Source organism: Apostichopus japonicus, chromosome 17 (genome assembly GCF_037975245.1).
Source record: "Apostichopus japonicus isolate 1M-3 chromosome 17, ASM3797524v1, whole genome shotgun sequence".
NCBI classification, from domain to species: domain Eukaryota; kingdom Metazoa; phylum Echinodermata; class Holothuroidea; order Aspidochirotida; family Stichopodidae; genus Apostichopus; species Apostichopus japonicus.
This window is the reverse complement of record NC_092577.1, coordinates 8,350,727-8,364,695: the sequence shown is the minus strand read 5'-3', so window position 1 is coordinate 8,364,695 and position 13,969 is coordinate 8,350,727. Positions and strand designations below refer to the sequence as shown.

The following is a 13,969-nucleotide window of genomic DNA, read 5'->3' as shown; positions in this document are numbered from 1 at the left end:
CTGATTGGTTATGTAACTAAGAGGATACTGGTTGTAAACTGATCAAGTATAAAACCCAGATGATAATGATAGTAAATCGGTAATCTTACTGAGATATAATGATTGTAAACTGGTCCGACATATTACTGAGATGATAATGATAGTAAACTGATAAGATCAAATTTTAGGAATCAACCAGATTGATTTATCAGCTGATATGAGGGTATCATCGAGGGCCAACATAAATCCGGTGAATATAATGTTTAATATTTCATTACAGCCCTTCCCCACCCCCCCCCCAAAAAAAAGAAGAGAGATTTAAATTGCACTTGCATTTCATCAATTTCGTTCATTTTATTCATCAGTATGGGACTATTATGGTTCTTGTCGCCTGAATCTACAGACCGGTCTATGGCAGGTAAGAGATTGTGCACCTTTCTTACAGCTATTTCTCATAATGCATTCTGGTCAGCTTCTTTGAGCTAAGCTGCCCTCTGTATTACTTTACCAGTAAATATAAAATAAATAATAGTGACAACATAATCAGTAAAATGCACTTAGTTGATGGTAGCATTTGAATTATTATTGTAATAAACAGAAAGAACTTAAAACACAGAAATTTACAGACATCTTCTTGCTCCTGCTCCCAAACGTTGGTCAGATTTCTTTTACTATTGTTGCCCTTTCTACCTGAATGTCACCCCGTGTGTCCCTTATTACCCAACCATAAATTTGTTTTATTATTCAATATATTCTCTCACAGGTTTATATAAAGGCACAATACTGGCTTGCAGAAACGAGACACACATGCTAAATTTTCTTTAAATCAGGATTGTATTAATATTTTTGCTAACATTGAAGAAAAGAGCCTTCTTCATCAGAAAATGTTGAATTTATGAATAATTATCTACTAAAAGATAACACAATGAAATTATTTACAGACTACTCGATTGTTGAAGGATACCACAGTTTTAACGTTAGTTACGTAGTGTCAATTTCACCTCAAGTGAAATATAATCCTTAAAAAAAGACTTATATAATTGGGATTACTTTTCTTTAGTTTCTTCTACCACTGTCAAATCAACTTTAATTAGAGGCAACAAGGTCATTTTTTTAAAATATTAATTAGCTATGAAAATATTAGATAATTGGACAACGAAACTAACGTTAAATAGAACAGATTTAGGTCTTCAATTGCAAACATGTTCTTCTTCATATTATCACCGTTTATTCTGCATCTAAATGTGATTAAAATATTTTTAAATCAGAAATGTCTGAAATAAAATACACTTCGTACAAAACATGAAAAACTGGGACTCCAGCTATATACTACAATACTGTATCCTTATACACTGTTAGAGAATATTCGAATAGTTCAGTTAGATAACAGTATATGGACAAAATTACTCTTATTGTGTTTTATAAAACTCATTTCGAGACAGCCGTCAGGCCCGTCACTGTATGTAAACATACAGCAATGAGTGAAGGATACTAAATTCTAGTAGTTTCAGTTTGTAAAGATGCAACGTAATCTTTTGCGACTTTCAGAGAAAAACGGAATTCAGATCACCGTGTAAGAAAGAAGAGAAAATTGAGTTGAAGCTCTAGAGAGGACATGGTAAAAAAAGTATTACGTACGTCATAATAATAATACGTACGTACGCAATAATTATCACGTATGTACGGAGTAATACTACTTACGCACGTAATAATACCACGTACGTACGTACGAGATATGTATTACGTACGTACGTGCTATGTATTACGTACGTACGTGATAATTACTACGTACGAACGTAATAATTATCACGTACGGACGTGATAATATTACGTACGTACGTAGTATTATTACGTACCTACTGTTGCGTTTACAGCCATACTCCTGATTTATGTTGTAACAGACCGTTCAACTGACCCTGTATGTTACTGTACCAGCGCCTTGGTTTGATGTAGACATTGACGTGGATATGTTTTAAGTTGTTTCTGTTAGTGTGAGACATGGGTCTTCCATGCATGACTTTAACACTAATATAAACTTTAAATTGTTGGTCTTGATCAAGAAATAGGCTTATCAAATTAAATTTAACTATTTCTAGTGTATTTTGCGAGTGGTCAAATGCACAGAAAATGGTGATGAGGAAAACTTGGAAGTTAGTAATAGGAACAGATGTATGGGAAATTTGACTCTAAACATGTATGTTAACTTGGTTTCTATACTTTCCTAGTGTTCAACTCAAATAAAGTTGAGAATTAAGTCACTGGGTAGACGTTTTAATAACATTAAATAAAGCTTCATGTTACGTAATAGGTTATATCTTTGAACAATCCATATAATGTGCATCCATAACTAGATAGCCCTGCAACTTATTAAGATATGTAGTTATGTTGTTACAACCGATGACTGCTACTTACTAGTGAGTTATTTATCGTTTAATCAAATTCAGACAATATTATGTCCCACACATTGATTGTCATGTTTTATTTGTTTGTTTCCAAACCATTAAAATCCCTGCCTACTCTCATCTAACTTGGTGTGATTTTGCTGAAATAAAGTAAAATTTTGGTTCAAGGTCCTTATCTTTCCTTTTACGGCCAAGTTTGTTACCAGCAGATTGTAGAAGAAACAACTCAAATATCCTACAGTGTATTCTTCCTTTGGAATTACATCTTGCTAATAAATTAACTTTGTCCCTTAAATTTCTTCAGAGGATTTAAAGGATCACTTATTAATCCATATTAGTGTATACGTGATTGACATTAGTGTATGGGTCCAGCAGGCTTAGATATACTAAAAGGACGGGTCTGGTTTTTATTTGAAACCAATAAGCTCTAGTAAATTCTTTTTAATGGTTATGCTTGCCGCGATCTTTGTCATTTGTATATGACACTGCAAGTGTTCTGATCTAATAATCGTTCTTGTTTTTCATGTTTCTTTTTTTTAGAGGGAGGGAAGGAGGGGGTAGTGATGATTGCATTCGTGTTAAATGGGAATAAATTAGAAATTAGAAAGAAACTCTGTAGTAGTATGTGCAGCTCTACTAACCCGCTTTGTTGTTTTTTTTGTACGGATACCATGGTAACCAAAACATATGCAATCACTGGATAAAATATGAATATAAGACACATATTCGTATTAAATACCTCATGTTTTGAACAGACACAAACATACATACATTAGACGATATTTAAGGATCCGTGGTGGGGAACAGGTTGGAGTGTAGTTTTTCCAACTACGCTATAGTCGGTAACTGGTAATCTGATTTAAATATTCATAATTTGTCATCAGCTTATTGATTTTAATTATCTTCAATTGTTAAGTATATTATATTGCCACACCTGGGCCTTCCAGCCTTATTCACTGCCTATCATAGTGTCTAGGATTTGGTGGAGAGTTGAGGGCGCCAAATAACACAGGAACAACTCACGTAAACTTTTGCATTACGTTATTTCAAACGTAGAAACAAACTGATAAAATTCTGGATGTGAACAGAAAAACATATCTTTAAAATATATTGTTGTAATAACATTCTGTAAGTAAATCTTGAGCATTAGTATGATAATAAACAACCGAGCATATCATTTCAACATTTAGCAGAATACTAGTAGCGTGTATGATCTTGAAACAAAATAATTGACATAACCGACGCTGCTTAATGTTTCCAACATACCACTATACATCCTCGTGAAACATTGGTATTAATCTTCTGAAACAAACTTAGCAGCAGTTAACATGAATGACATTAACAAATATCTTAATCAAATAATGTCTTTACCTAAAGGAATGTACTGAACATATCCCGCTTTAACCTCACCGTCTCGTGTACATTAAGTATGAAACCGTAGAATGTTGTCAATCATGTTGCACCGTTCTTGTTTATGTTCATTTAATGTCGCGGCAAATTTTCATCATGGCACATACAACAGTCGTAAGAACAGTCCGTTTTGCCGACCCTGTACCTTACTGTAGCTGCCCTTGCATATTTGTCTTTGTAGCAGGCTCCCTGGTTATCACTGGTTATAGTAGTATTTTCGGTTCTCTGCTATTAGGAGAAGTTGGTCTTCCATTAACTAAAGCTGTATATTACGTCATAGGTTGTAAATTGACCAAACCGTGAAATATTCGCAAAATTATTGGGTCCCTGCAACTTACTAAGATATCTAGATATGCTGTCACAATCACGTGACTGCTCCTAATCAGTGAATTATTTGTCGTTGATCCAGATTTAGACAATTTGTGTCCCATGCATTTAGTGTCATGGATATTTCTTTGTTAAAAATCTTACTTTAATCTTCCCTGGTGCATGGACTGAAGTAACATTATGTTTTCAAGTCCTTCTCATTTCTTTTCACAGTCAAGTTTACATACTAGCAGAATGTAGCAAAACATCGTAAAGTACAGAAATTGTAAAAGTCCACTTTTGCAACTCTTTCTTCTAAGTTCAATCTTCCTCAATTATTAACTCAAATTTATCAAGGTAAATGTTTCTGCGATGGTTTCACGTATACACTAATGTGCATAGGACATGAAATACCTGTAGTTTGTAGGTCAGAAATGAGGATGAATTGGTGATGTAACGGATGGTGACCGATGCGAAGCAGCGCGATGTAACTTTGTTGTTCTTTGTATGGTTATAAAATCATATCAGAAAGTGGTTTTCATTGCCTATCATTTTTGTGTGGAGTGCATAGATAAACGAAATTGCTTGTGAACATCAGACCCACCGTTTTCCAGAATGCAAATGCTGGACATTTTGGCGTTTGGTATAAATGAAGTAAGAGGTGGTACGTTTATTGATAAAATGGAAGTAATTTGAAGACTATTTTGAAATTCGTAACATTATTGTTATATTCGTTATTTGAAAGAAAATGTAAAAGAAGATCTTGCAAAGATATTATTTTAGTGGCATCAGATTCGCTCTGTAGAGAAAAGCATTACCGATTATTCGGTAGAGCTGTGATTAAATCACTTTCCACGCACATTTACACAACATGACCATCATACCAGTTAGAATGCGAGGCAATTATACTACTGCTTCGTTCTGTTGTCTAGATACCATGGTAACCAAATAACTAGACACGTAATTTGTGACGCTGTATACGGACACTTTGTTCAAAATATCATGAACTCACAAGAAACTGAATGTTTTAAGATACTGCGTCACGAATATAAATATTCTAAGCTTTTGCCGTATGTTGCTTGCATTTTGTTAAAAAGCATCTTAGATGTACAGTAGACTCTCCTTTGGAGACAGTGGCGTCGCCAAGGGGGGGGGGCAGGTGGACACGTGCCCCTCTGGCAAACCTAGTGCCCCCCCGAGTGCCCCCATGTGAGATTTGGGTTGGTAAAATATATATATATATATATTTTGTTATATTCAACTCCCATCATCTGAGTTGGTTTTTCATAAGGACAAAGAAGCACAGTAATTCGTATTTTCTTCAAATGAGCTGCAAAAAATGAAAAAGTTTATCCTTGACCGTCGGGTATCGGTTATTGCCTATATTTGTGGACCCATATATTAACCCTGTTGTGTAGGGGTGCAGAGGTCAGATGTTTGTAGGAACAAATGGCGAATGTTCACACCTGCATACTGAGACATACTCGATGTGTGATCCAACTTTGGATTGCATGGTGAGATCCCTGATAGGAGCCAATAACGATGCTGGAACCTGTTACATCTTAATAGATAATGGGAGAAAACGAGAAGGACAAGAAAGGAGTCGGGGGTCATGCACACATTAATTCAACAAATGTAGGTTCTATTGACAGGGTTAGGCATAATATCGACAGCATGTGGTTCATATCCTCTGCAAAATTCTGCGCGTTGTTAAAATCATTACCTCAAAAATAGCAATTTCTGGAGATATCTTCAGATCGAATTTAGCATCAAATGTGGCACCATTTTGCATCTAGCCCATCCTCCGTATGCGAATATTTCCCCTCCCATTAGACCCCTCCCACAGGACCGCGATCCGTATCCACCTAAGTGCCCCCATCAAATGCTGGTGCCCCCTGTGCCCTCCAGACTGAAATGTCTGGTGACGCCACTGTTTGGAGAGGTTGAATGATCCGTTTACAGCAATGGTTGGATGACAAGGCTAACATTACGTATGTAGCATTAACATAGCTGGTCTCGTTTACAGTATTAACTTAATCGCCATCAAATAGTATACATATAATAAATGGTTATGAGTGCAATAGTGCAAATATTTCATGAGTTGAAAGATGGAATGTTCCATTCAACGAGGCGCAACAAGTTAAATCTTTCAACTCATGAAATATTTGCACTATTGCACGAATGGAAACCATTCATTATTTGTTTTATACAACACATTCAAATTTGGATATAACTGGATGTGAAATGCACTCATGCAACAGATTGTTTTGAACAGACAGGTTTCTCTGCTCTCTTACCATTGAAAAAAAGTTCTATCAAAAAAGTATAACACATGGTCCTATTTCATAGAGTGCAATAGAGCGGATTTTGCACGCAATCGACGAGCAATTGACCAACAAGTGCCCGGAATATAATTATATGTTGTATAACACTCAATGGTTTTCATCAGTTTGATGAATTATTATAATTTTGATAGATGCTTGAACACATGTGAAATCTGGTTGCTTTTAAACCAACATCGGAACCTAAATCAGACCTATTACATATGTCATAACATATGTACATACACCTTCTTATACATGTTAGACTTGGAAATGAAGTTGTTTCTATTCTCATCGCCTGCTGAGGCTAATTACAAGCGGTTAGATTCATAATTCCTAGTATAATATTGCTATGCTGTTGTATAAATTACATGTTCACTTAGATCTTCCGTAAGAATATATAAAATAGAATATAAGAATATCTAACTAGAATCTAGTACAAAGGCCGCATGTGTTGTTCATTTCATTTCCGTTGCACCAGTATAAATATAAAATATTTAAACAAGAGAACCAAAGACTAAGAAATACAAAAATATTTACATCAATATGAACGTAAAGATAAGAACGTGAAAGGTTAATAAATACTTGAAAACTTATGCTTCTAAAAATAATCTAAAAAATGATTTTGTTTGAATAAACTTTACAGAAAGGCAAAGCAACCTGAACGGCTTCATTCCATTCTTTAAAAAGATATTAGGATTGTGAAAGTTTCTATTGGTTTTAACTAAAATACCATTACGTGCAGGATAGAGTGGATGTTCCATATGAATAGTTCATGTCTACTCAAAACATTAGGAATTGTCCAAGCAAAATGTTAAAGGAATAATAATTTAATGGAAGATCTGTAAATGTTACAAATTATAATTTGAGCACTTTTTTAAACAGATTTTTTTCTTTTTAATAAACCGTTATTGATGATCACTCGAGATCAAAATGGTATAAGTAATACTATAACTGACATATCACATTTGACGATGTCATAAGAGGGATTTGTCTGAAATACAGACTAAGCTGATTTACAGATACGACTGTCTGGTATAACAGACAGAGCACATTGTCATATGGTATATTGCTATAGGTATTCTGTTGCATATTACAAAGTTTTCATCACCGTGTCATCACCCCGAGCTTTCTTTTGTTCAACTCTCTTTTGGGGCTAGAAACTACTTTTCATATTTTATTATAAACTGTCCCTACCCCTCTCTTGCAAGGCCCTTTCATCTGATATGGAACATATTCACGTGTTCCTCAAGCAGCCATATCCGTTGTTGTATTATATTATTCATTTAACATGAAACGAATCCTTATATAATCGTAAATGTTTAGATAGATGTGTGCGTATTAATGAAGTGGTAATTAATGTAATCAACCTTCGCACTGTAGGACATTATTCTAATACAATAAACTTAACCCAATGAACAATAAAGAAATAAAATGCGATGCATTGCCTTGTTATCGTATAGCATTCTTTCTCTGGTTTGATTTGTTATTTATCAATGAACATATCAACTTCCTTAAATATTTTAATGGATGGGGGGTTGGGGGGGGGATGGCTAGGTCCCGAACAGAAGTAACGATAATTATATTTAAAAAAGAAATGTTCATTGTCAACGACGAGGAGTTATTTGTCCAGGATTTTCGTATCGTAAAATACAACGTACATGTCAGGAATCCTTGTGACTAAGTATGGTACAAATAAGATGAGGTATGGTACAAATAACAATGAGGTTTGGTACAAATAACATGAGGTATGGTGCATATAACAATTAGGTATGGTACAAATCACATAAGGTATGGTGCATATAACAATGAAGTTTGGTACAAATAACATGAGCTATGGTACAAATAACATGAGGTATGGTACAAATAACAATGCGGTTTGGTACAAATAACATGAGGTATGGTGCATATAACAATTAGGTATGGTACAAATCACATGAGGTATGGTGCATATAACAATGAAGTTTGGTAGAAATAACATGAGCTATGGTACAAATAACATGAGGTTTGGTACAAATAACATGAGGTACGGTACAAAGAACATGAGGTATGTTACAAATAACATGAGGTACGGTACAAATAACATGAGGTATGGTACAAAAACATGAGGTATGTTACAGATAACATGAGCTATGGTACAAATAACATGAGGTACGGTACAAATAACATGAGGTACGGTACAAAGATCATGAGGTACGGTACTAATAACATGAGGTATGGTACAAATAACATGAGGTACGGTACTAATAACATGAGGTATGGTACAAATAACATGAGGTATGTTACACATAACATGAGCTATGGTACAAATAACATGAGGTATGGTACAAATAACATGAGGTATGGTACAAATAAAAATGAGGTATGGTACAAAAACATGAGGTATGGTACAAATAATAATGAGGTATGGTACAAATAACATGAGATATGGTAGAAATAAAATGAGGTATGGTACAAATAACATAAGGTATGGTACAAATAACATGAGGTACGGTACAAATAACATGAGGTATGGTACAAATAACATAAGGTATGGTACAAATAACAATGAGGTATGGTACAAATAACATGAGGTATGGTACAAATAACATGAGGTATGGTACAAATAACATAAGGTATGGTACAAATAACAATGAGGTATGGTACAAATAACATGAGGTATGGGTACCAATAACAATGAGGTTTGGTACAAAAAACATGAGCTATGGTACAAATAACATGAGCTATGGTGCATATAACAATGAGGAATGGTACAAATAACATGAGGTATGGTGCATATAACAATGAGGTTTGGTACACATAACATGAGGTATGGTGCATATAACAATGAGGTTTGGTACAAATAACATGAGCTATGGTACATATAACAATGAGGTGTGGTACAAATAACATGAGCTATGGTACAAATAACATGAGGTTTAGTACAAATAACATGAGGTTTGGTACAAATAACATGAGGTATGGTACAAATAGCATGAGGTACGGTACAAATAACATGAGGTATGGTAGAAATAACATGAGCTATGGTACAAATAACATGAGGTATGGTACAAATAACAATGAGGTATGGTACAAAGAACATGAGGTACGGTACTAATAACATGAGGTATGGTACAAAAACGTGAGGTATGTTACAAATAACATGAGCTATGGTAGAAATAACATGAGGTAAGGTACAAATAACATAAGGTATGTTAAAAATAACATGAGGAATGGTACAAATAAATGAAACTTAATGAAGTCTCCCTTCCACGCTCGTACTCCAGCTTTTCCTAATTATTCTTGTACTTCTTTCTCCGCATATAGACCCCTATTTGCTCTCCTTATAGAAGTTATTGCCTTGTGAATCAATAAAAATTCTCAATTGTATAGTCGAGATTATTCAGACAGATAACTCCTTATCAAACAAAATAAATATATCATGTTTCCAGTGTCTTTCTTTCACACCGTCTCAGTAAAAAAAATGTTTTATTGTTGAAAATAGCGATGCCTCCTTTTCATCTCTAGAATATTTACGTTGTGACGTCACTGTACGCAGCAATAGAACATTCAGTCAATGTTACTCGGTTCCAATAGTTTCAGTTGTAATGGGATTTGAGGGATCCCTATTGATTATATTTTATGATTTATTTAGATTAATGTTTATATACGTGACATATATATAAATGTGTGGTCCCAGTAGGATTATATATATAAACGGGCAGATCTGGTTTTAACTTGAAACAAAGAAACAAGTGTATTTTGTGAATTAGATTTCTTCAATTAGATGTACTTTAACACACTAGGAAAATTAAAGAAGAGGTAACTACATTAAAGTTCAACTTCAAAATTAATTTTAAGGTACTTATTTAACTTTCAAGAAATTTCTTTTTGTACCACCCTCTGTATGTACAGTATTATAAATAAGCATCAGCATTATGCTATGAAACAAGGCAACGGTGAATCTGAACTAATAATGGTTTAAAGTGTTTATACGATTTATTTCGTCTTTTGAATAACTACGAAATAAAATTATTCAAATAGAATCTCAAAGGAGCCTGAGAGGGGAAGGGTTGAGATGTCCAAAGTAATGAGGTTGATTCTTTCAAATTTATCACCCGGCAAATTAACTATTGTATCTTTCAAAATTATCTTCAAGCACTAGCGACAATATAATGCAACATCCGAGCTTTGTATTCTCACATGGTTCCTATTGTTATTAGTACTCTTTCAATTACAACCATGCAATATGTCCGTTTCTTATAGTGTAAGAAACACTCTGATGTAGTTGAGTCCAATTATTCCTGATTCCGAGCCGAGTCCGAGACTACTTGGTTCGAGTATGGTACTCTCGAGTCCGAACAGTGTTCAATAGAGTATATGAGCAAACCAAGTCCGAGTCCAGCTAATACATAGAGACACAGCAATATCGACCTCACATGAATTCTGCTAATACTAGTCTAATAAACAGACTCTAGTCAGTAATAAATATACAGACCGTCGTTTCCTGGTCTAAAGTTTCCCTGCCTAAGGTGGACAGAGTGAGTCAACTCACGGTAAATTAAGAAAGAAGAAAATATCTGCAGGTTTTATTATACTTTCGATGTTAACAAATCTACACTAGTCTATTTACCCTTGGGTTTTTAATTTTAAATGTTAATCATACAATCATACAACTGCATTTCCCAAACTTTTATGGATATCTCAACACGATCAACAATACGGTAGAAACATATCATCTATAAGACGGTGGGGAGGGGGGGGGGTAACCAGCTGCTTTGTGGGCTAACCAAGATTTTGCCTTATTTTGACCATTACATCGATCCAACAACGATGTTCTGAGTTCTATCTTTGAATACTGCCCTCTTTTCCCTTCTCATCATCTTCTCTGTCGTCCATCGTAACCATCTGATCATCTCAGTGAGAAGCTCATCATTATGACGTCAACCAGTGTTTGATGGCGTCACTCAGTGATTGATGACGGATTTAAAACTTACATTGTCCTCCCTATAAAGCTGATGTATTTATTTATGTTATTAAGTCCGTGCATCTTACAGTGACGAGTCTGTCTCCTACATTGACTTAAGTGTGATCAATACAGATGTGTGTTTACCTGCCAGGAATAGTTTACTGTGATATTTGTGAAGATATATCATTCTAGCTTATTTATATATTTGGCTTAGCCTTATTTTATTTCCCTAAAATACAATTTTAAAATCTCATGAAAGTAATGTTTCTCTTTCTTTCAGGCCTGTGACATGAGTGGCAATCTACCAGGAGAAGAGGTAAGAGAGACATAGATTCATGTTCCTGTTAATTAGTAACGGTAATTTAGGAACAGCCAAGGATGTGTTAATTACTGAGGAAAAATAAGAGTATTTGTACTTTGTTTCTCATCTGGGATGGAAGATTCATAATTGACGTGTGTCGAACACGGAATTTAGATGGGCTAGTTTCAAGTTTATATCTTGTAATGCTGATAGCACTGTTCTCAATGTCAAGTTTAGATGCAGCCTAAATAATCTTCCTTTCACACACACAGTCAAAGAAATGATCAGCAAAAAAAAAAACGGACAGACTTTTAAATACTACAATGTTTAATGAGATGTTATGATGTGTTACAAGCCTCACACAATATTGGAATATTGGAACTTTTAAAATGTAAACTGTCAACACCCCCTCCCCACCACGGCAGACGCTTAATGATTATTTAATTTCAATCTGCTGATACGTATCAAAGATTTTTTTTATTGTAAATCGTTGTTTATTTATTTCATTGCGAAACAAATTTTTACAGGTTGTTGACTGTGAAAAGAATTAAAAAACAAATTGAAAGTCACTTTTGTTGTTACGTGAAAGAAATAATGCATTAACATCATTAAATGTCAGATGACGATTCAACAGTGTTACCGTAGTGTAACAATTTTCTCTAATCACAAAGGGCTAACTCTTCCAAACGGGGGGGGGGGGGGGGGTGGGGAAAACAATTAGGGTCTGGTCACTTATCTTGTTAGGGCTGGCTTATAAAGGTTAGGGACAACTTCTCTATTAGGAAGTTGATTTAGATCAATAGGGAACAACATTTGGAATTGATAATTTTATAAAAATGCAAATTATATGCAAATTTTAATATGCAAATTAGGACGCACTTTTGGAAAACACCAAAATACAATAAAATCACTAATGACTTCAACATTGACTTCAAAATATATGATAAAGGTTTTTCTGGGGTTGCTCTTTCAAGTGATACCAACTTTTCTGAAATCTGTTGAGGATTGACAGAGTTATGACTGATTTCATTTAGTACAAATGTTGTTTTCTTTGTTTACTTTCTACAATTACAGCCTAACGTTGGCATAACGTTAGGCTGTAATTATAACAGCGGCGGTTGCGATCAATTTACAAAGGATTGCGAGGGCGCTATGTCATAACTATCAATTACAAGTAAGGCAGTGGCCTAAATATCTAAAATAAGAAAAACATATCACGTACCTAGGTTGAAGCGTTCGGGAACGATAATTTTTTCAAAAATGAACGGATTTGGACGATTTTGGTGTCAAATTACAGGAAATGTTGAGGAAATTTGCATTTTTCTCAGAACTCTCTATAGATATATTGCTGAAATGCTCAGAATATGTTCAAAACATGTTAGGGTTTATTCCAAATATAATGGGGGGGGGGGGGTCTGTTCAACTTTTATTTTCTGTCACGATTTTTTTGATGCGAACATTGATTTTTAGCCAAATTACGTCATTTTCAGATTGACCTGTGACCTTTGAGCCCCACCCACTAAAAAAAAAATCACAGTTACCCCCCTTTTTATTTGTTTTATACACAAACGCATGGTCTTATCGACCCAAAATGCGGAAGAATTAATTCGACCATACATCTCTTCTCTGTTATGCTTGATAATATACAACCATTAGAATCATTCTTTGGGGTCGGAGAGGGGTTGGGAATGGTTAAGGAGGAGCTAAGCTTCTTACAGAAGTGTGTTAAGTAAGTTCAACTTTGTGTCACTTTAAAGCCTCAAGTCAGATTTCGAGAAGGTTCTTATCTCAAGTAGTGATTATTTATGAGCACAACCTGTTACAGTTACTTTTTTATGGTGGTTTTTAGTCTGTTTTTTCTTCAGTATGAAAGCCAATTTCTGAATATTTTACCAAACGTTTCTAATGTTAGTCAAAATGAGCTTACAATGAATGACAATAACACATCATCTTTTCTCCTCTACAAGAAATTTTATTTTGGAATATTTAATGAAACATTGACCTTTAACACGCCCTTGCCTAAACACATGTACAAACAGATGACACATATAACACCAACTATAAAGAGGTTTCATTTTGCTTCTTTGTTTTTACATTATATGTTGTGCAAACCTGGCTAATTCTGCAAACAAATTATGTTCTCATGCAGCGTTTAGTTTCCTAATGTACGTTGATCCAAAACGAACTTGAGAACTGATTTCAAGGCAATTGTACTTATACATGTAGGCGACGGATAAGTTGACGTGATGAGGTATTTCTCCTGAAAGGCAAAAATTAGCGGATTGTAGTTCCATTGTTTCGA

At 34.6% G+C, this 13,969-nt stretch overlaps 3 protein-coding genes across 6 annotated transcripts in view; 2 read left to right on the top strand and 1 right to left on the bottom strand.

Annotated features, from left to right (window-relative positions):
* Window positions 1–13,969, top strand: part of LOC139985116 (uncharacterized) — a 364,233-nt gene that overhangs the window by 172,077 nt on the left and 178,187 nt on the right. The window lies entirely within an intron of this gene.
* LOC139985119 (uncharacterized) overlaps window positions 1–13,969 on the top strand; it is a 409,107-nt gene that overhangs the window by 285,685 nt on the left and 109,453 nt on the right. Inside the window, exons 6-7 of the mRNA XM_071999339.1 lie at window positions 345–397; window positions 11,647–11,682. Coding sequence (XP_071855440.1) covers window positions 345–397; window positions 11,647–11,682 — 89 coding nt within the window. The remainder of the gene's footprint in view (window positions 1–344; window positions 398–11,646; window positions 11,683–13,969) is intronic.
* LOC139985149 (uncharacterized) overlaps window positions 1–13,969 on the bottom strand; it is a 121,330-nt gene that overhangs the window by 44,084 nt on the left and 63,277 nt on the right. The window lies entirely within an intron of this gene.